The following is a 23,689-nucleotide window of genomic DNA, read 5'->3' on the forward strand; positions in this document are numbered from 1 at the left end:
AGGTCTGTTCCCAGATGCTTGCAGCATCTACTCCCTTGCCGCTTCTTTTACCCTCAAGAGAGTGATATTGCATAGGGTCACCTAGGGGAAATGGGGAAGTTTTCAGTGCTAGCCCTTGAACCACAAATAATTCATCCTTTGGTGAAATCTGGGTCACACAACCACGCTTTCCCAAACATGCCATGGTTGTGATTGGAAGGGATCACCTTTTAATGCTGCTTGCAATATACAAGGGGGGGAGGGGTGTTGGTTGCCTGTTTGTCTCCCTTCCCACATAACCCGGTGCCACTTTTGTAAAAAACAAACTATCTGGGGGTCTTTACACTGGTGCCTATCCTCAAGCACCACCCAGGTTGCTAGGCGAAAAGGGGCTTTTCTCAAGTTCCAACCTGTGATCCCAAGGATGTCTTCACAAAAGCAGCAGCACAAGACTTCTTGTCCATGCCTCGTGGCCTTACTCACCATAGCTGGAGCAGCAAACCATCTCTTGCAATAGCCAGCGCTTGTGATTACATTGTGGCTTGCAGTGAAGTGTATCGAGGGGTGTTTTTTTTTTTATAAAAAACATTAACCTTACACCAGAAACAATGTATGCATTGTCAGTGCTACCCTTTTGCTTTGCATTCCTTGCAGCTGAAACGTTGTCTGTAGGTGCATCCTCCAAACCGGGACAGAGATTTTCCCAGATTAGAAGGCAGAAAAAGACGACTCGCAAGAACATATTCAGTGAGTTAATGCACGCCTCTGACAGTGACAAGACAGAGCTCAGAGCATGGAGGATTACACTGTCCGAGAATCTGGACAGGGACAGGGAAGACAAGAGAGCATGCAGGGAACAAGAGCATGCCACGCAGGAAGAGATGCCGTGGATTATGAAGGGGCAATCAGACATGTTGAGGTGTCTGGTTGAGGTTCAAGAAAGGAAGCTGGATGATAGAGTCCCTCTGCAGAGAACCTTCTGCCATCACCACCCAGTTCTACAGCCTTCTCCCACAAACATCCCATGGTGCGCAGGCAGGGGGGGAGGTCAGTATCCCTTGCAAACAACACCAGGGGAGGGTACAAGGACCAGAAGGTGCCCATTCCCACACCTTTGATTGTTATTGCAGTGCATCTGTAAGAAAGCTTTCCCAGTTTCTCCCTCCTCCCCAATGTTATCAGTCTTTTGCCCCAGGTTATCTTATTTTTCTTTGCTGTCTCTGTGTGTTTGTGTGCATAATAAAACTTTACGGATTGAGGAGAAAAGGCTCTGTCTTCACTCAACACATGGAGGTTGGTGGGGTTGGAGTTTACAGGGGATAAAATGCAATGGAGGGGACAGTTTGGTAAGGAACAACACAGATAAGTGTCACATTACTCTGGCTCATTGCTGAAATTGTTTGTCAAAACCTCAGGGAGACACAGAGCCCTTTGATGTGCTCTTCTTACTGCCCTGGTGTCTGCCTGACGGACAATTTTGAGCAGCCAATCTGCCTCAACAGCCCACCCTGGCAGAAACTTTTCTCCCTTTGTTTCACAGATATTATGGAGCACACAGCAGGCAGCAGTAACAATGGGGACATTACTAGGTTAGACCTCAGTGAAAGCAAACAAACGATGCCAGCAACCTTTTAAATGTCCAAAGAAACATTCCACCACCATTCTGCACTTGCTCAGTCTATGACCTGATCGGTCCTTACTGCTGTCCAGGCTGCCAGTATATGGCTTCATGAGCCATGGGAGCAAGGGATAGGCTGGGTCTCACAGGATCACGACTGGCATTTCAACATCACCAATGGTTATTTTGTAGTCTGGAAAGAAAGTCCCTGCTTACACCTTTCTGAACAGACGTGTTCCAAAAGATGCGCACGTCATGCTCCTTTCCCAACCATCCCACGCTGATGTCAGTGAAATGGCCCCTGTGATCCACCAGCACTTGCAACACTATTGAGAAGTACCCCTTTCGGTTTATGTGCTCTTTGGCAAGGTGGTCTGGTGCCAAGATCAGGATATGTGTTCCGTTGACTGCCCCACCACAGTTGGGGAACCCCATCATGGCAAAACCATCCACTATGTTCTGCACATTGCCCATAGTTACTACCCTTCTTAGCAGAAGTCTGTTAATGGCCCTGGAAACTTGGATCACAACAGATCCCACAGTAGATTTACCCACTCCAAATTGATGCCCCACTAACCGGTAGAGGTGTGGTGTTGCAAGCTTCCACAGAGCTATTGCCGCTCACTTCTCCACTGTCAGAGCAGCTCTCATTTTAGTATTGCTGCACTTCAGGACTGGGGAAAGCTCTTCACACAGTTCCTGGAAAGTGGCCTTACACATTCAAAAGTTCTGCAGCCACTGATTGTCATCCCATAGCTGCATAACGATGCAGTCCCACCAGTCAGTGCTTGTTTCCTGGGCCCAGAAACGGCGCTTAACTGTGTCAAGTTGATGCATGACTGTTGCCAGCAACTACGAATTGCTCCGCTCTATGTCTTCCAGCAGGGCTGCTTGCATGACATCACATTGTTCCAAGTGGCGGCTCTTGTATCAGTTGTGTAAAAACTTCAGGATAAGGCGCAAGGTGTTTGTAATGCTCACAACAACAGTGTACAGCTGAGTGGGGTCCATGCTTATTGTGCTATGGCATCCGTGTAGGTAACCCAGGCTTACGAAAAAGGCTTGGTTTGTTTGCCATTGATTTCAGGGAGAGAGGGAGGGAGGTAAGTGTATCACGGGAGGCTAATGCCATATTCCCATAACCATCTGTGCCAATGTTTTGATCCCATAAGGCATTGCAAGTCCAACCCAAAATTCCACTTGTCTATGTGCACTGTGGGGTAAATACCCACATTGCAGAGCTCTGTGCATCGATGCAAGCCCTGCTAGTGAGGATGCACTCTGCTGACACAATGAGCGTAGCGTGGACACGCAAGATTGACTTGCTTAAATCAGAGGCTTGATGTCGACTTAACTTTGTTGTGTAAACATGGCCGAAGATACAAACACCACACGATTAAGTAATCTCAATGTTTTGAGACTTTTACTGTTCCTTTGAGAATGGATGTTGTAAACTACTGCAATGAAGTGCTGAGATGGTGGTATCAACTATGACTAATGAGGAACCTTTAAACAAACACAAAAGGTCCCTCTACCACACATTGAGTAACCTAAAAACCATTTATTTTAATGAGTTAACTGACTGCAAGGATTTATGCGGCTTGAACTTTGGGCCACAGGTCGCACTTCCACGCTATTCCCGGACAGCCTCGGCAGAGCCACTATAAACACACCTTAAGTCCCGGGAGACCAGTCACTGCAGGAAGTGCCACCCACAGTAGAGCTGATTGGAAGCTCCTCCAATGACCTCTGATTGGCCCAGGCCCGGTTCTGAGTCTCAGTTCGGATTCATGGCTCTGACGCTGGTTTGATCCTCGGCTCTGGCATCCAGCTTCTGACTCTGGTTCTGACACTTGTTTCTGTTTCCCAATTCCTGACTCCCGCTCCAACCATAGGACCTGACTACCCTTACCCTGGTTCCTGACACTGACAATTTAGATCGTGTTTCATGGGTGTCAACTGTGATGCTGGCAAACTAGGTGCCAGCTCATGCCAAGGCCCTCATGTTTCAACTGCGCACTGACAAATATATAGATATTGTTAAAATAAGTTGAGTTATAAAAATGTGCTTAATGTTTAGACTTTATGAAATACTTGTAAGATGTTTTATACATTAATCTCACTTATAATATCTGTATCCCATGTTATAAGGTAATATTTAAGTGTTTGCATTGTAATCCTCTGCAACTGTGTAAATCACCAGACAGGAGAGAGACATGAATTAGTGTGAAATGTTGGCTTCCAACAGAAGGTGTTTGGGCCTTTTATGTTGGGCAAGGCCTTCAACACCAGACGAACTAATGGGGAACATCACCTGACAAAAAAGACTTTCCTGATTGCTCCGAGCCCCCCAACTCCCCATGAAGAGGAGACATGCAAGTGAATTCCTTCCATCAGCTAAGTTTGCAATTAGAAGCAGAAGGGACAAAGGAATAAAGTGTCCTAATGAGGAGGAACCGTATCTCTATGCTGCTTGGACTCGGGGAGGCAACGTTTTCTAGGCATAAGCAAGAGATCCCCAGTGTTTAGACTCAGTTAGCCATAAGGGACATAGAGAGCTTGCTTATTATTGAAGCTTCTAGTACCTTCTGAAACTTAAGAGTCTAACTCAATTGTGAATGTATGTTTACCTGCTTTAACCTTGTAAATAACTCATTTCCTTTTTCTAGTTAGTAAATCTTTAGATAGTTTATTACAGAATTGGCTATAAGTAAGGCTAAGATTTTGTCATGGTTATTTTTAGTAAAAGCCATGGACAGGTCACAGGCAATAAACAAAAATTCATGGAAGCTGTGACCTATCTGTGATTGTTGCTGCTGAGACGCTATGTTTCCCCCCCTCCCCCTCTGGTGGCTAGGACAGGGAGCTGCAGGGTTCTCTCCCCCCCACTCCCCGCAAGGCTGTCCCCAGTTGCTGGAACACTAAGGAGGGCTCCCTGAGAAGGCTGTAGCCTTTCACTGGAACCCTGCAGTGGGACCTTGAGGAGGCTGTGACCTGTTGCTGGAAACCTGCCGGGGCCCTACTGGCTGCCAGCTCCAGTCCCGCAGACCCAGGGGCTGAGGCAGAAAATGTCATGGAAGTCTCTGGAAGTCCCGGCTTCAGTGACCTCCGTGACATAAATGTAGCCTTAGCTATAAACATTGTTTTGGTGTGAGATCTGAGGTGAAACTGACCTGGGGTCAGTGACTGGTCCTTTGGAACTGGAAGTAACCTGAATATTGTTGTGATTTTTTGTGTAAGAGACCATTTATCACAAAGGCAATCTTACCTTGCTCACAAGATAGATCAATGTACCTAAGGGGACTGTCTGTGACTCCATGTTAAGGCTGCTATAGAGCCTGAGGAGTTTGTACTTGATATTTGGTTGGTGAAATCTAAGTATAGAATTCACAACCAATTTGGGGTTTGTGCCCTGCTTCTTAAGAGTCTGCTCTGAGATTGGTACTCATGTTCTTGAGCCACTGCCAGACAGCTTGACACTAGACAACTGGAGGTTTGGGGGGGGTGGAAGCAGGTCTTACCCCACTTTTCAAGGATCTGTCCCCATCAGAGCACTCTCTTTGGATGTTACTTGGAAAGTGCACTTGCACAATCCAGTCCGTACAGCAGGAGCTCTGAACCCTCTGGCCAAGGCCTTCTGGTCCTCCTTTTTGACTCTCAGGTGAAACAAAAAAACAATCCAAAGTCAGCAAAAGAAGTTAAACAAAGGGGCAAAGAAAACCACTAGCTTCCTTCCTCAGAGTCCCCTGGGACTCCAGCACAAGCTACAGTCTCTTCCCCCTCTTAGCAGAGATCATCTGTTTTCCTTTTTGAGAGGAAAGAGGTTCTGTTGGCTATCAGACCTCTTCCGGGGAGCTGAGAAACTTAACAACCAGCTCCCTTCCAGGGCTGCCCACTGATGAGTGGTGTTCCCTTCTTCTGAACTCCCTCTTTATGCCTGGCATGACTCGTAGGTGCAGCAGGGCATGGCTACTCAAGCCTACAGCAGCTCCTTACCCCCTTCCATGTTGGTGCAGGATTTATACAGACTGTTTTCCATCCCACTCTCCCCCCAAAAAATTAGTGACTGCATTAATAATGGAAACACTGAGTTTGGAACAGAAGCTAGTTTATCTCACTTGATTAAAAGTGCACAAATTTAGTCATGGTATAAAACCACTCATTAAAAAGAGATTCAACAGCTAGTATTTTTTCTCTCTATCACATGCATGCGTGCCCCCTCCCCATCCCAAAAGCATTGTCTATACCCTGGTGTTTTTATTTCCCCAAACCTTGACTCTAATTCCTGATTAAAAGCAGGGTTTGGGGTCACCCTGCTGCTGCTATCTGGACCGCAACAGAGCAGGCTGCATGCAGGCAATATTCCAGCTCCAATGCTGTCACATTGCGTCAGGTAAGAGTAAATTCCACTCTGTCTTCTCTAGTACAGCTCCAGCTAAGAAGATATTGGGGATGGGTGGGCGGGTGGGGGAGAATCTCAGACTTACCAGTGAGATCTAGAGGCAGATTTTCAAAGGTATCTGGGCAACTAAATATGCTGTTAGGCACCTGGTAATATTTTCTGAAGTGCCTAAGCAGGTTAGGCAACTAATTCCCATTGACTTCAATGGAAGTTAAGCAGGTTAGATACTTAACTCCCATTGAAGTCAATGGGAATTAGGTGCCTAACCTGCTTAGGCACTTTTATAAATCCTACTAGGCACCTATCCTCATCTTTAAGCACCTAAATACCTTTGTAAATCTGGCCCTTAGAGGACAGTGCACTCTATGTGATTCGGGATACTTGTTTTCTGTTCCTGAAACACACCTACTGCATGACCTTGGGCAAAGCAGATCACTTATCTGTGCCTCTGTTCCCCCCCCACCCCGCCCCATTCGTTTTCTCTATTTAGATTGTAAGCTCTTTGAGTCAGGGGCTGTCCCTCACTATGTGTTTGTACAGCACCTAGCACAATAAGGACCTGATCTCTATTGAGTCCTCGAGGTGCTATTGTAACACAAAAAATAATAATTAAAACAACCCTGCTTACAGAAGGAGACAAGATTCTGCTTTCTGGTGGTGGAGAACACAAACAAGACTGAAAGAGGAAGGGAAAGGGTCACTGACAAGTAGGCAGGCAGGGGAGCCATTTGCCATGACGGAAAGATTTGAAAATTGGAGGATAATTGCACCACAAACAACTCTGTGCACAGATGAAACAGGTGGCCTTAAGATGACTCATCATAATCTATGTGACTGACTATCAACATCTAGCTTATGGCTGTTCTTTAGAATGCAAGTATGCATGTAAAAATACTGAATTTCTGTTTCAAATTTTGAAACTGGAAGCCACAGAGCCTCAAACCAACAGCTGGGCTTGAAAGTGAAAACAGTGATTCAGTAGAAAAGCTAACCAGTTTAGGAACTAATCAGCAAAGAAATGCAACTCTGCTCCAAGAAACCACAAGCGTTTACCTCAAATTCAATCCATGCACATGTTCTGCAGTAGGATTAGAGGATATCATTACATTTTTGAAAGAATTATTTCCTATTTGAATAGTGTTACTTTGCATAAACACCATTAATTTATTCTGACTGCACTTAATGAGAACTGCCAGCTGTCAAAATAAGATTAGGCCTTAAAGATCTTAAAGAGAAAGAACACTGACTTACACACACAGAGACAGTATGTTCAAAACTTTTTTTCTTTTATATACACCTGGTACTGTAGTGCTGGTTGTCATCTCTGGGCCATACTGTTCTTTGCAGTGGAGCAGGCCATGGAGAACTGAGCCAGCATAGCGAAGCCATTAGAAGAGAAGATAGCTGGAAGGAGGAATTGCAATGGGAATTTTGCTCAATTCTTGCACCCTTGTTTATCAGTGACATTTCAGACTGATTATATAAAATAATTAGAAAAAAATAAGTCTTGTGGACCCTCCCTGACAAAGAAATCACTGGAGAATTAAAATTCACCACCCATACTAACATTAAAATAGCAGAATTCAACCCATCTTACCAGGTGGCTCCAGCTTTAACAGCTCCATGATACTACCTGGAACCAAAAACCAATAAAACCTCTACACTTACAGTTCTGAAAACAAATATTACACCTGCATAGACACAAGCCCAACAATGGCTGCAGAGCAGCATTGGGATGGTTCTCTCCAAATGAACATACAAAAATAGAACATTCCATTTCCGGTGGCATCCTGACCAAAGCAACACATACTCTTGCCTCTACAAAAGATCTATCCCGTTCTATGTATATATGTACAGTGGCAGCTAGCTGTATATGAATGCAGCCACAGATCACTGCATTTGGATTGCCAACTCTCCCAAGGTAAAAAAGGAAGGTTTATGCTTTATAAAATACAAGTTTTAGAATATGACAAATTTTAAAATTTCCTCAACTGTAATTACACCTTAGGTGTTTCAAGTCAGATATAGAAAACATGAGATTTTTTGATGCACAAAGGAATTCTTGAATAGCCATTCTTTCACTAGGAATAAACACACAAAGTGCACCTTTCAATTTTATTGAGGCTAAAGTCATAATGACTTGAGTTTGGATCCTGTTCTTCCAATGAAGCTCATATGTCATTATTTTAGAGACTGTAAGACCAGAAGGGACCATTGTGATCATCTAGTCTGATCTCTTGTAGAACACAGGCCATAGGACTTCCCTGAATTAGTTCCTCTTCAACCTAGAGCATATCTTTAAGAAAAACATCTAATCTTGATTTAAAAATTTCCAGAGAATAAAATATCCACCACAACCTTTGGTGATTTAATATATGTATCGATCTCAAACTACTTTGTTTTCTGAGCACCATTTTGGTTGTAAGACAGTACTGTCCCTTTCCCGTTGCCTTTTTACCTCCATCTTGGACTGAAATTCCAAGAGAAGTTGCAAGGACTAACAATGCAAAGCAATCAAGGGTCATAAACCTAGAGGGTCTTATTCAAACACAAGCTCTCTTGAGCAGTGAGTCAGCTACCACTCAGAGAAACCCATCCTTCCATGTGAACCAGTAACCAAGCAACTGATCATCTAATGGTGACTCCAGTCACCTGAGGAAGGCATTGATGCTGATCAGGAGAGTAACCTTACAGAGGGGACTAAAGTTTATAAAAGAAAGACTCTCTCACCAGCCATTTGAGTGGGGGAGGGATCAGAAGCACGCTAGAAGGAGCAGGAGGGTCTTGGGACCCTGAAAGGGCACTGACCAAATCCCAAGGGGTTCTTGGAGTGGCGAGGACGCTGGAGGGAAGGCTGTGTGTGCAGGTTTTGTTCTTTCTGCATGGATCTGTAAGTCTCTATGCTTTGTCTAGGAATAAAGTGTATGAGAGTGTTTCCAAAGTTACTTTGCAAAGCTTCTGGGTTCCTTGCTGTAACTGTTACATGTCCCTAATGGGTTAAACTGTAAACCGTAGTACCCACAAGGGCAGCGCTCTGGCAAAGGGTGTGCTTAAGTTACTGAAAAGACTTGGGGGGGGGGAGGGGTCAGCACTGCTCCATGGGGGGTCCAGGGCAGCTGGATTGTGGGGTCCGCACAGCTGACGGGGGAGTATCAGATGGAATCTGCACCCAGGAGTGAGCCTGAGAGGCCAAAGCGGCCAGAGCCAGTACCTGGATACTGCTCAGTCTCAGCTGGTTTAGCATGCAAGATCGAGTGTTTGGGTCTAAACCTAGCAACCAGGTGATGCTCAGCAACCAGGTGACTTGGACAGTGAAGAACTTTCCAAGCAACATATGTGAATGATAATTTTTTTAAACAAAGCATAAAACAGTTTAATACATTCAAACAAAAACTTCAGTCCCTTCAACCTTGACCCTCAATAGAAAAAAGGCTTCCAGCGATGCCTTTCCTGATTTTTGTGCAACAATGCAATGACAAAATGGAAAATTGGATAAACTGAGCACTATGAAACTTTACTGTGGTCTTTGTAGGAGAACCTCACAAAACAAGGTTCTCCTATCTGCTCTGTGCAGACCTTAAAGTTCCCATTACACTTTCCACAAGATTTGGTGTTTGCCTTGGTGTCATCACCAAAATATCCTCTTTCCTCTTGCTCACTGACATCTGCCAAGTTGTGAATTGGTTAACTGCCCCTCTCTATCCCAGATGTGGCTGTATTTCAATGGTGTTGTATGTACAATGTACATTATTTGTGAAGCTCACTTGGATTCTCCTAGATAAAAGGATATATATATATATATATATATAAAAATGTAAAATTATTACTCCTACTACAGTAAATTTCTACAAAAAATTGCAGTGACTTGGCTTGAAATGGAACCATATCCTTTAAGAGATTTTAAAAGAAATATTCAGTTAATCAAAGATTACTGATGACTATGATGAGCATTGTAATACTAGTATTATTGTTTTTTTTAAATAAAAAGAACATTGAGGCATTATCTAATAAGTACGCCTGGAGAATTACTGGAACTTTGCAAATGAATATGAAAATAGAAGGTTGGTTTCTCAGCATACTGATCTTGACAGTATATCCTTTTGTATCTTTTATTAGGCCTACATATTCTCAATAAAAATTATGCATGTTTTTCAAAGGGCGTTCTGAGAGTGAAAAATTAGCACCTCTGTACTAGATTCATGCCATTTGGGCACAGAGTAAGAAGCAGGCAGAGCCACAGGAAGCTAGTCTATGTTACAGAGGCAGACGGCCTCCCTGAATTCTCTTACGCCCAGGGAAAGTACACTCACTGCTACATCCCTTATGAGGTGCAGACTATTCCACTCTGCGTGCCAGATTGGTGTAAGGAGGGGGAGGAACAGCCCAGCTCCCTCCCCATCCTCTTGTGGGGGAAATAGGGAGGGAGAAGTTTTTACATTCCCTGGAGCTCAGTGCATCTGTCAGCACAATTTACAGTAAGTGCCTAGGAAAAACAACTCAGTCAGTCTGCAATCTGACCAGTAGCACTGAATGTTAGCAGACTTGTTTATTTAGATAATCTTCTTCTGTGGGGCTCTGCAACTTCAGAGCACAGAGGAGTTGTGTGTATGTGTCTGGGAGAAGAGATCACCAGGGTATATATTTAGAGAGATTCTTCTAAAGCAACATTTTTACTGGTTAAAAGTAAAAGTTTTAAAAGTACCCAAGTCAATTGACTTTTAATGAGATGTTAGGTGCTTATGTCACTTGGGCAGTTTTGAAAATTCTACACCAAAATTATATGCATGTTTTAAAGCAAAGTGAAATAATTAACACTGAGCACTGATGATAACAGTGAACTCCAAGCTGGAGGCTAGAACACTCAACACTTAGGCTCCTTGTCAATAATGACTCCAACAACTTTGGATCTCACCATAAGAGGTGGTGCTTTAAATAGATTTATATTCATGTCACAACCACTCCATTTTCTTATAACTTTTTCAGAGTGTAGTTCCCCAGACATTCCTTCTGTGCCTCTGTTTAAGAAGTAGTGTCTCTGAAAGGCAGCACTAAATATAGACTATTTATCGTCTTAATTTACAATCAATGTCAACTAGTTAACTAAACAAAATGAATGTATTTACACTAACAAAGGAACAGATTATAAACAGAAAGCAATATGTACACTTTACAATAATACTAGCTAGTTACAGAAGAAATATGGGACCAGATTCTGCTCTCAGCAACTTACACTAGTATAAATCTGCTTTGGAGAAATTACATTGCACTTAAAAAAAAAAAAAAGAGAGCATGGATGAAACTTCCAGGCTTCAATGACGTATACAGCATGAGTATAATTCTTTCATCCTAACCATGAAGATCACAGTAGAGGAATACATACAGCCTAAAAATACCCCAAAAGTATTAGTTCGTTTTCCAGTTACAGTAGGGTGACCAGACAGCAAGTGTGAAAAATCAGGACAGGAAGTGGTGGGTAGTAGGAGCCTATATAAGATAAAACCCCAAATATTGGGACTGTCCCTATAAAATCAGGACATCTGGTCACCCTCAGTTAGAGTCAGTAAATGAAAGGTAGGTCAGTCATCAGCTATAAACTGCAAAGCAGGTGGGTGACATGCCTTTCACTTAATTGAGAACCACAGCACAAACCACAGTATGCTATTCCTCCTCTCACAGTCTTTATTTAAGCTATTTCTATCCAAGAATGACCTCTCACCCATTAAGTTTTAAATTGAAGAGTATTAGTGTTATATTGGTTTCTGGTTAAAACAGATTTTTGCTTTCTGTAGCTCAAGTTCCCTACACACTGTCACAAATACACATCCTATCCAATAGGGGTAGATATGCATTTTGCTCACTGATTTAGCTGAAAGTCGAGTAAATACATATATCCAGACAGTTCCTATTGGTTGCATACCTGAAAAATGCCAAGAGCAAAAGTTATTCCTTAAAAAGCCATTGGTAACTGGCTCCAGATCTAAGTACTATATATTTCAAATGCTACAATGCAAATCAAGGCTTTGCTTAAAAATGCTCAGTTTTGGAGAAAGCCTTGGGAGAATGGATATCCAGAGCTATGCAAATGACCCATTTTTCAGTTTGCTGGCAATTCTGAAAAATTTAAAGAAAGTTCAGTTTAGGTCAAACCAAAACCAATTTTTTGGAGAATCAAAAAAAGTCAGAAAAATTTTCTTTCTGGTTGAATAAAACATTTTTTCTTTGGCATTTTTAACCTTTTAAATGAAAGCAAAGGAAATAAAGGACTACATTCACAAAATGATGGGAGTGTCCTCTCTTATGCCCAATCACCAGGGCACTCACCCAGGTTCAACTATCTGCTCCACAGCAGAGACTATGAATCCACAACTCCTCCACATCAAGATACATTTCTAATCACCAGGCTATAGAGTCAGGCTCATGCTCTCTTTGAGCCAATAACTGATCAAGTATTTTATACAAAGTGAAACAATTTCACGGGAGAGACTGAGAAAGGCCCACACCAGATTAGCCAATAGCCTGGTGATTAGGGCACTCCCCTGAGTGGGGAAAGACCTGGGTTCAAGTCCATATGCCTGAGGAAGATTCCAGCCTGGGTCTCCTGTAGCTCAGATGAGTGCCCTAACCACTGGGCTATTGGGCACCGGAGAAGCAGCATCTCTTCCTCAATGCTGTGCAGAAATCCCCTTGTGAATCAAGACTGAAAAATCAAAATGATCTGTTTTGACATTTCTGAAATTTTTTCTCTTTTTGTTTTGATCAACAAAATTTACTTAAATGGACACAAATTCACAAAATATTTTGGTTGACCCAAATTTTTTTCTCAGAAAAAAAATGTTGAGGTGAAAAATGTCACCCAGCTCTGTTATCACAAATGTACATGCAGAACTGGAGATTTGGAGATCCTCCAAAACTCTACTGAATCAAAAGGTAGACAGAGAGGCTGCTGGCAGCCTCTCAAAATCATAACTTGACAAAAACTTCACAATGGCTAAAAGAAAAGGAGTACTTGTGGCACCTTAGAGACTAACCAATTTATTTGAGCATGAGCTTTCGTGAGCTACAGCTCACTTCATCAGATACATACCGTGGAAACTGCAGCAGACTTTATATATACACAGAGAATATGAAACAATACCTCCTCCCACCCCACTGTCCTGCTGGTGGGGTGGGAGGAGGTATTGTTTCATATTCTCTGTGTATATATAAAGTCTGCTGCAGTTTCCACGGTATGTATCTGATGAAGTGAGCTGTAGCTCACGAAAGCTCATGCTCAAATAAATTGGTTAGTCTCTAAGGTGCCACAAGTACTCCTTTTCTTTTTGCGAATACAGACTAACACGGCTGTTACTCTGAAACCTTTCACAATGGCTAGTAGACTAAGACCACTGCCTACCATATTGACCAACATTGTCTCACTGTTTCCTAGTACTCCCCTGTCAGTGGCTATCTTTTGTCTCTGTCCGTTGTGTGAAAAAAACACTTCCTTTTGTTTTAAACCTCTTGCCCATTAATTTCATTTGGTAACCCCTAGTTCTTGTGTTATGAGAAGGAATAAACAACACTTCCTTATTTACTTTCTCTACACCAGTCATGATTTTATAGACCGCTATCCTTTCCGCCCTTAGTCGTCTCTTTTCCAAGCTGAAAAGTCCCAGTCTTTTTAATCTGTCCTCATGTGGAAGCTGTTCCATACCCCTAATAATTTTTTTTGCCCTTTCCTGAACCTTTTCCAATTCCAATATATCTTTTTTGAGATGGGGCGGTCACATCTGCATGCAGTATTCAAGAAGTGGGCATACCAGGGATTTATATAGAGGCAATATGATATTTTCTGTCTTATTATCTATCCCTTTCTGAATGATTCCCAACATTCTGTTCACCTTTTTGACCGCCGCTGTACACTGAGTTGATGTTTTCAGAGAACTATTCACAAAGATCTCTTTCTTGAATGGTAACAGCTAATTTAGACCCTATCATTTTATATGTATAGTTGGGATTATGTTTTCCAATGTGTATTAAATTGAATGTCATCTGCCATTTTGTTGCCCAGTCACCTAGTTTTGTGAGATCCTTTTGTAGTTCTTTGCTCTCTGCATGGGACTTAACTATCTTGAGTAGTTTTGATTCATCTGCAAATTTTGCCACCTCACTGTTTGCCCCTTTTTCCAGATCATTTATGAATATGTTGAACAGGACGGATCCCCATACAGACCCCTGGGGACTCCACTATTTACCTCTGTCCATTCTGAAAACTGACCATTTATTCTTACCCTTTGTTTCCTATCTTTTAACCAGTTACCGATCCATAAGAGGACCTTCCCTCTTATCCCATGACAGCTTGCTCTCCTTAAGAGCTTTTGGTGAGGGACCTTGTCAAAGGCTTTCTGAAAATATAAGTACACTATATCCACTGGATCCCCCTTATTCACATGCTTGTTGACCCCCTCAAAGAATTTGAATAGATTAGTGAAACATCATTTCACAAAAAACATGTTGACTCTTCCCCATCAAATTATGTTAATCTACGTGTCTAGCAATTTTGTTCTTTACTATAGTTTCAACTAGTCTGCCCAGTACTGAAGTCAGGCTTACCAGTCTGTAATTCCGGGATCACCTCTGGAACCCGTTTTAAAAATTGGCATCACATTAGCTATCCTCCAGTCATTTGGTAAAGAAGCTGATTTAAAGGATATCTTACAGACTAGGCATCTGATGAAATGAGCTGTAGCTCACGAAAGCTTATGCTCAAATAAATTTGTTAGTCTCTAAGGTGCCACAGGTACTACTTTTCTTTTTGCGGATACGGACTAACACGGCTGCTACTCTGAAACCAGACTAGAGTTAGTAGTTCTGCAATTTCACATTTGAGTTCCTTCATAACTCTTCAGTGAATATCATCTAGTCCTGGTGACTTATTACTGTTTAGTTGATCAATTTGTTCCCTCCTCTAATGACACCTCAATCTGGGACAGTTCCTCAGATTTGTCACCTAAAAAGAATGGCTCAGATTTGGGAATCTCCCTCCCACCCTCAGCCGTGAAGACCGATTAAAAGAATTCATTCAGTTTCTCCACAATGGCCTTACTGTCCTTGAGTGCTCCTTTAGCATCTTGAACATCCAGTGGCTCCACTGGTTGTTGAGCAGGCTTCCTGCTTCTGATGTTCTTAATTTTTTTGCTATTATTTTTTGAGTCTTTGGCTAGCTGTTCTTCAAATTATTTCTTGGCCTTCCTAATCATATTTACGTTTCCCCTCAGGTCTATGGCTTTCTCAAGCTTTTGTATTGACAGAGTAGCCTACAAAACTTTTGCAGTCTTCTCTGCAGCAGAGTTTAATAGTCTTCACAATGAGCCACTAAACTGAGTGCAATGAAGTCACCTGACAAGTCACCTTTCCTAGTTTCTTCTTTGGCATCTCTGTAGTAAACCTTTGCTCAGCTGACTTGATTCAGAAATCTGTCAGAAAGAATGGCTTACTAGTTTAAGATTCAAATTTGAAACCCAACACTCCACAGAACCAGAGATTACAATCCTGGCAGGACCAACAAAGCTCTTTAACCTTCTGGGTTAGAAAACTGCCATTCACCAGAAAGGGGTATTTAGACATTTGCAAATCAGACAAAAATGAAAACTGCTAGAGAATCTTTAGTAAGAGTAGGGGTTTGCCCTACTATCTCTGCCCCAAATTTCTTCTCCTCCCTTCTCCAAATTGTTTTGCAGTCTACTATGTGTTGGTTAGTTGCTATCTTCAATCTTGGCAGTTCATTTTAGTGGATCTCTATAGTGCGCACATAATTTGTGAAGTCCTTTGGGATGAAAGCAGCAATATAAAAGTAAACATTACTCCATTGTTTTTACTCTTTACTGGGGACATGGAAACCATTTCTGTCAAGTGATTTAATATTGGGATGTGGAGCAGTGAGTTTTCATGTGGACTTATAAAGCCAAGAGCTAACCTCTGCTCTTTTTTCTAAAGAGTTTTAAAAGAAGCTATCACAATTTATTATTTGCAAAAAGAACAGGAGTACTTGTGGCACCTTAGAGACTAACAAATTTATTTGAGCATAAGTTGTCATGGACTACAGCCTACTTCATCAGATGAATGCATGCATGCATCTGATGAAGTAGGCTGTAGCCCACGAAAACTTATGCTCAAATAAATTTGTTAGTCTCTAAGGTGCCACAAGTACTCCTGTTCTTTTTGCGGATACAGATTAACACAGCTGCTACTCTGAAATTTATTATTTGTAATTCAGTGGCAACTAGAGACCCGAATCAGATTTGGTGCGTGGTTATAGTAGGTGCTCTATAGGGAGTAGAAAGGTAGTCCCTGCCCTGAAGAGTTCACAGTCTGATCTACTCAAATATTACTATTCCTCTTGTGCTGTCTGAACAGACTGACTACACAATGTCTATGAAATAAAAAACTAAATCCCATAATTTGCGGTGCTACACCAGCTTCATTTGTCTTGGAAGCAGAAAAGAGACACATCACATTTTTAAGTTTGTATGTAAAAAGGCTGTCCTGTCTCCTGAACTTTTCTGTCTCTGCGAGAATGATAATACTTCCCAGTACTGACAAAGGACTGGTGTTAAAATACTATTGTAATCCCCACCACATCCTGGACTGCCTTGGTCAGCACAACGTCTAGGTCACCACATTTAATGTGACAAACTGCAGCTGGCATGTAACTGAAATCACTTGTATGTACTAATCTATTACAAGTAAGAATTACCAAGATGAGTTTGCTCCTATTGTTTTCACTCAACACAGCAGTAATATAAATAAATAATTGATTACAAGTCAATGTCTAGACGAGAAATACTTTGCTTTAAGCCTCATCAGTGAGTTCATTTGTCAAATACTAATTATTACTAGGCCCATAATCTGTCAACCATATAGAGAATGATCCCTGCCAGTAGGAAATCAGGAATACATTCAAATAATAAGAACATTCTTAGGCTAAAGGCCTGAACTGCTCACTGGAGACATACATCCAGCAGACAGACAGCTAGCCCTTTGTCAGTCACATCAGCTCAGGATTCAGACATGTAGATAACTTTATTCTTTAAGGGCCTGATACAACTTTCAGTGAATTGGAATTCAACTGAAAGCAACTACAATATTCCCACTGAGTTCAATAAGATAGATAAAACCCCAAATTATTCCTTCTGGCTAGGTGATACCTTGGGGAATTAGTCTGAGAACTGGACACCTGTGTGGAACTGGCTAGAGAAACTCCATTTCACCCAGAATCATGTGCATGGAGGACATTTGACAGCTCTCTTCTAAGAGAATTAGGGCTGCAGGGTGGGAAAGTCATCTTTGTGAATTTCTGTAGTGTTCACTGTGAGTAACAGCTTGCACCTATGAGGAGAAATCAGGAGGGAATTAGGGGGAAGAGATGCCATCTTACATTGATAAGAGGGCTTTATTTGCAGTTTTGCTTGCACAACCATTTCTGGGATTCAGAGAGTAGTAGATACAGTTCTTCCAGTAAATGACAGACTATTTTTGGGAAGATAAAGTCATTATCGTAGAAGACGGAAAAGCACCATGTGAAATTCCTTTTGGTGAAAGCAGAAAAATTTGCCATATCACATCACTGGAAAAAAGAAACCAGATACTGTGTTTCATCTTTTATCACTTAGTTAACCTGAAATCTAATCAGGTCATAAGAAATATTTGGGAAGACTGGAAAACTTTCAGTTCACTTTCTCCCTTCTTTAAGCTCAAACAAAGAAATGCCTTACAGAATTCTCTCCCCTTATGTTTTCTTGGCATCAGTTTATAATAGGCACTCACTCATTTCTAATTCCTGTGGCCTTTGCTGAAACGACATTAATCATTACAAACTCTGAGACTCTATTCACATTGACTAGCCAAACCATGTTTCAGAATTATGCTCTCACTCTACCCTAGGCACGGGCAAACTTTTTGGCCTGAGGGCCACACTGGGTTTTGGAAATTGTATGGCGGGCCGGTTAGGGAGGCTGTGCCCCCACCCCCATCCAACCCCCTTGCTTCTTGCCCCCAACAGCCCGCCCCTCACCCCCACCCCCCCCGGACTCCTGCCCCATCCAACCCCGCCTGTTCCCTGACAGCCCCCCCAGGACCTCTGCCCCATCCACCACCACCACTCCCGCTCCCTGTCCCCTGACCGCCCCCGGAACCCCTGCCCCTGACTACCCCCTACCGCCCCATCCAACCTGACTTCCCTCATGGGACCCCTGCCCCCATTCAACCCCCCCCCCATTCCCCGCCCTGACCCCATCCACACCCAGGCCCCTTGATCACCACCCCAAACTCCCCTGCCCTCTACCCAACCCCCCCTGCTCCCTGCCCCCTTACCGTGCAGCACAGAGCACCAGTGGCTGGCGGCGTTACAGACGCGCCACCCAGAGCGTTGCATCGGTGTAGTGTAGTAAATTGCTCTCCTCCGTAACTGCTACCAGTAGCACTTTCTTATGCGGAGCAGTTTAATACACTACACTGGCAGCATGGCGCACTGAGGCTGCGGGGGAGGGGGAACAGCGGGAGGGGCTGGGGGCGAGCCTCCTGTGCCAGAAGCTCAGGGGCCAGGCAGGAGGGTCCCAGGGGCTGGATGTGGCCAGTGGGCCGTAGCTTGCCCACCTCTGCTCTACCCTATCTTCTTATGATTTTAATGTTTATATCTTTGAGCATGGTTGTAACTCAGTTTGGCCCTATCCACACTGGCCAACCAATCCATCCACTGAACCACTGTTTCCAAACTGAGTTCCAAGCAGAGCATGGATGGGGTCCTTACCATGTAGGTGGCACATGTAATTCCCTGGGAACTCAGCTATCTCCCTGATAACAGCTTTGAAATAGAGCTGTCACTTGGCAGTGGAATACAGGACCAATCTAGGACACCACCCACATAGTGATCAGGGCCACTCCCCTCCTGTGATCTTTGATGACTACTTTTTCCTCTTCTGACTGTATTTTGGGGACTCATCTCAGTCCCCCTTTTTCACTTGCAACAGCTCTGCATGGGTTACTGAAGCCCCAGAGCCTACTGCAGTGAACTTCATAGGCCCATGAGAGGCTAGGGATGAAGATCTGCTTCGTGATGGAAAGAGAGAGTGAGAGGAAATATCTAAATGATCATTTGCATGAGCCCTCTCTACACCCGGCTGGGTCACACAAGGTCAGTGCAAACTGGGCATATGAGTGGTAAGTGTGTTTGGTGCTGCTGTGTAAAGCAGGACCAAGATTTAGGAAGTTTTACTACTGATCTTAATGGGAGCAGAGTTAATCTAGTGCCAAGTGTTTTTGCAAATCCTGCCCATACACTGAAGAACTGATTTCAGTAAACATAATAGCCAAGCGGCTTTTTAAATTGTATACAAGGTTTTTGTAAAAGGTCTGTCCATCAACACTTTTATTTGTCTTTTTATTTCTCCTTTTATTATTATTACTTTGATCTTTAAACACATTGCTGCTAGTGATGGAGAAGAGTTTAGATAGATCCAAAACATATCACTGTAATACAATTTGAAAACCTGGAGACTTCTTTATTGCATTAAGCAGACATTAACAGACAGCAAATGAAAAAGAAAAGGGTGAGATTTTATTTTTGAAAGGTCTTAAAATTATACTTACTGCTTGTAGAGGACATGCGGCTGTACTCAGATCTGCAAGACAAAAATCTTAGTTCAGCAAGGCTGTACTATATTTAAATCTTTAAAAGATCATATACAGATTTGGCAAAGGAAACTATTGACTTTATTTAATTTGCTTTAAACTGTCAAATTGCTTAAAACCTACATACAGTTATTTTTATAGTAAAATAACTCACTATGGAAAATATTTTGAATGTGCCCTCAAGATAGCGGACACTCTGCAGGAATGTTAAAAATATCTACAGAGACTACACAACTAGAGAAGAAACTCTTTGAGGCTGTAACTAGTTTTCCAATACTGCTGGATTTTGACCCTCCTCCCCTTCCAAATATCTCCAAAAATGCTTTGCACCTGAAATTTCTAATGTGCATTATGTAGACAGAAGAGAAATTGAGTTGTCCTTTGCACAACATTTGAAGGAAACCATAAAATTGGTCTTAGAGATATGATTAATTGAAGAACAAGGTTTTTACCCTTTGGAGAAGTCTTTTCTGTCTCTTTTTTTCTTCTTTATAATGTCATATCTCAACAGAGCCCCAGTCTAGAAGTTCCACATTAGTTTTATTCAATTTATTGTCCACAACAAGAACTAGTGCTGTTCAGTATTTTGAAGGAGGCTAGGTAGTTAATTTTGCAGCTGTTCACTATATAACTCTGAATCTTTGAAATTTTTATTCATTCCTGAAGGAGCTAATAAACTTTTATGGTCACCAATTAATCTGTGATTTCATTTTACAAATCAAAATATAAGCCCTTTTTATTGTGAGCTGGGGCTGAAAGAAATTTTTAATAGAAATCACAGGTTATTCACAATGTGTTGACAACTCTAAATGTTGTGATATTTTATGCTTTTCTTAAAGCTCCAGATCTTGGAAGCAAGTCTGAGACTCTCAGCTTTTTATTTTTCAAAAAAAGTAAATTCCTAGCCCTCATGTTTGCACAGAAAAACTGAAAAAGTTACTCAAAAGACTCAGAAATGAGAAAACATCTGATAACTTGCTCACAGAACAAACAAACAAAACCCAAAACAGTATGTTGCTCTCTTTTTCTAATAATGATAGCTAGCTGGAGTACTTGAGTTCTGGAGCTCTTGCAAATATTTTAAGCATTCTAGGTACTATACAAAATGAACAATCACTTTGACAGGTCATAAATTTAAACAAGTTAAATATAGAAGTAAAAATCTCCTAAATCATTTAGCCCCAGCTTCCTGGAATGTCGTTTTGTTCCTGCTAGTTCATGTACTGATGTTGTTCTCATCCCCATTTTAAATGTTCCAAGTGACGGGGCTTCTACCAGTTCCCTCAGGAAAGCGTTCTGTGGTCTGTGTTCTGAACATAGACTGGGGAAGGGATGCAAGAAGCGACTAGTGGAGCAGTAGCAGCTGTTATAGGACTTGATCCTATGTTCACTGAAGTCAATGGCAAAGCTATCATTGACCTTAATGGTGAAGTATCAGGGCCACAGTCTTGGGCAGTACTGGGGACAGAGGCTGGGCTTTGTAGCAGCCATTAGTTCTGCATGTTTTAAATGAAGGATGTTACCCTTTAAAGGCGAAATGGAAGGTGAAATTCAGGCAAGAATGGGTGAGGAGGATGCATCTCCTATACAGGATCATTTTCAGACCTTCCAGGTATCTTAGGGGGAGGTAGTGGAGTAACAAAGGCTCTGAAGCAAGGTGTGTGTGTGTGTGTATTTTATATATATATATATTTTTTATTTATATATATATATATATATATATAAAAATAAAGGGAGTGTGTGTGAAGGGTTGTTTTACTCACTGTCCACTCATTGTTTCTATTTCTAGGTTTAACAGCCTCTCCTCTCTCCCATGTCTAAAAGTCTCCTTCTCCAGGCCTTCTTTATACCAGGAAAAAGAAATTATGTAAGAGCTGACAGCCCTCCTGCTGCCTGCTCCCTTTGCTTGCCCAGCACTGGCATGACGATACCTATTGTACTGAGATTTTTCCCTAGCGCCTTTTACCTAGGAACTATTCTTTCACACCACAGTTATGCCTAAGAGGCTTCTTTTCATCCTTAAATAAACTATTATTAAATAGGCACATGGGGAAGAGCATGGTATAGTGATTTAACTACAGGCTTATGAGTCAGGAGAACTAGATTCTATTGCTGACTCTGACACCAGCTTGCTGCGTGACCTTGAGCAAGTCACTCAGTTCCTATGGATCAGATTATGATTTCACTTACATTGGTATAAATCCATAGCAACTCTACTAACTTCACTGGATTTCCACCAGAGTAACCGAGATCACTGCATTAGTGTAAGTGATAACAGTGTATTTTAATGGAGTTGCTTTGGATTTCTACCAGACAGAGAAAGTTCAGAACATGACCATCTGTGTCTCAATTTAACTACTACAAAGGGATGTTTACTAACATTTTAATGGTTTTGGAGAGCCTCCGGTATCAGTATTCTTCCTGTGCTTTAAACTGCCATTTATAATATTTTACATACAGTGGACTAGAAATAACCACACCAGTATGTGGCACGCAGCTTCTGGTATATTTCTCAGGTGGCAGAAAGCATGATGCTTACCTGCCTAGGATTTTGTACCTTGTTCTTTAAATAGTAGTACACAGTACACCAAAGGAATGAACCACTAACCAATAATGCATACACTGTTCTGGCTCAATTATAGTAGATGTCAGTACAGATCTCCCTGCTAGAAAAATTCAGTTATTAAAGTCTACGTAAAAGTTGCTTTCAAGGACCATATCTATAATAATATATTAGCAGGTTTCTCTACTGAGATATGAAAAAGCACACTGGAACTTTTGCATTACATTGGTGATGTCTGGTGGTAGAAATCATTTCAATTCCAATCTGTGACAAAAGCTCCATTTAACATATTTGAATACTCAAATCACAGGTGAATTCTGTACAGTGCCATGACAAGAGTGATATATAGAAATATAGATATTATGTGAAAGTTACAAAAAAAACCCAAAGGTAAAAACAGTCCTTAAAAATAGGTTACAGCAGCAACGGTTTCTTCTCCTGAGAGGTTTCAGAGTAGCAGCTGTGTTAGTCTGTATCCGCAAAAAGAAAAGGAGGACTTGTGGCACCTTAGAGACTAACAAATTTATTTGAGCATAAGCTTTCGTGAGCTACAGCTCACTTCATTGGATGCAGCATCCGATAAAGTGAGCTGTAGCTCACGAAAGCTTATGCTCAAATAAATTTGTTAGTCTCTAAGGTGCCACAAGTCCTCCTTTTCTTCTCCTGAGAGTTACACATAAATGGACGTAATATATGATGTGAGACTGACATCTGAGGGATGAACCAAATCAGCTAGAAGGAAGGATTTAATCAGAAAAATGTGAATGATAATTGGGAATCGTTTATGAACACCATACAGATGCCAAAATCAAGAAAGAAGGCCATACTGGTTTAAAAAATGACCTGGTTAAGAGGGGAGGTGAAGGCAGCTATAAATATATAACAAATGGAAGAAGGCAGAAGTTGATAACAATGAATATAAATCAAGTAGGAATTGTAGAAAATTGATAAATGAAGCAAAGGGACACAAGGAGAAATCTATGGCAGCACAGTTAAGGACAATAAGAAAGAGTTTTTAAAATATATTAGGAACAAAAAGAATCCTGACAATGGTATTGGTCCATGATTAGATGAAAAGGTAGACTAAATAATAATGCAGAAAAGGAAGACATGTGCAGTGAATATTTCTGTTCTGTATTTGGGGAAAACAGATGATATACTCTCATCATATGGTGATAAGAATACTCTTTCCATTCCACTAGTATTTATGGAGGATGTTAAATAGGAGCTACTAAAGTTAGACATTTTTAAATCAGCAACTCCAGAACACTTGCATTCAAGAGTTTTAAAAGAGCTGCCTGAGGAGCTCGCTGGACCATTAATGTTGATACTTAGATTCCTGTAACGTGTTTAACATAGTATCACATAACATTGTGATTAAAAAACTAGAACAATATACAATTAACATGGCACTCATTAAATGGATTAAAAACTGGCTAACTGGTAGGTCTCAAAATGT

At 41.7% G+C, this 23,689-nt stretch overlaps 1 protein-coding gene across 1 annotated transcript in view; it reads right to left on the reverse strand.

Moving 5' to 3' along the window:
• FAM124A (family with sequence similarity 124 member A) overlaps positions 1-23,689 on the reverse strand; it is a 67,433-nt gene that overhangs the window by 37,970 nt on the left and 5,774 nt on the right. Inside the window, exon 2 of the mRNA XM_077806810.1 lies at positions 19,626-19,657. Within this exon, the coding sequence (XP_077662936.1) occupies positions 19,626-19,657 (32 nt within the window). The remainder of the gene's footprint in view (positions 1-19,625; positions 19,658-23,689) is intronic.

The sequence above is a fragment of the Eretmochelys imbricata genome, chromosome 1 (assembly GCF_965152235.1).
Source record: "Eretmochelys imbricata isolate rEreImb1 chromosome 1, rEreImb1.hap1, whole genome shotgun sequence".
Classification (NCBI taxonomy): Eukaryota; Metazoa; Chordata; order Testudines; family Cheloniidae; genus Eretmochelys; species Eretmochelys imbricata.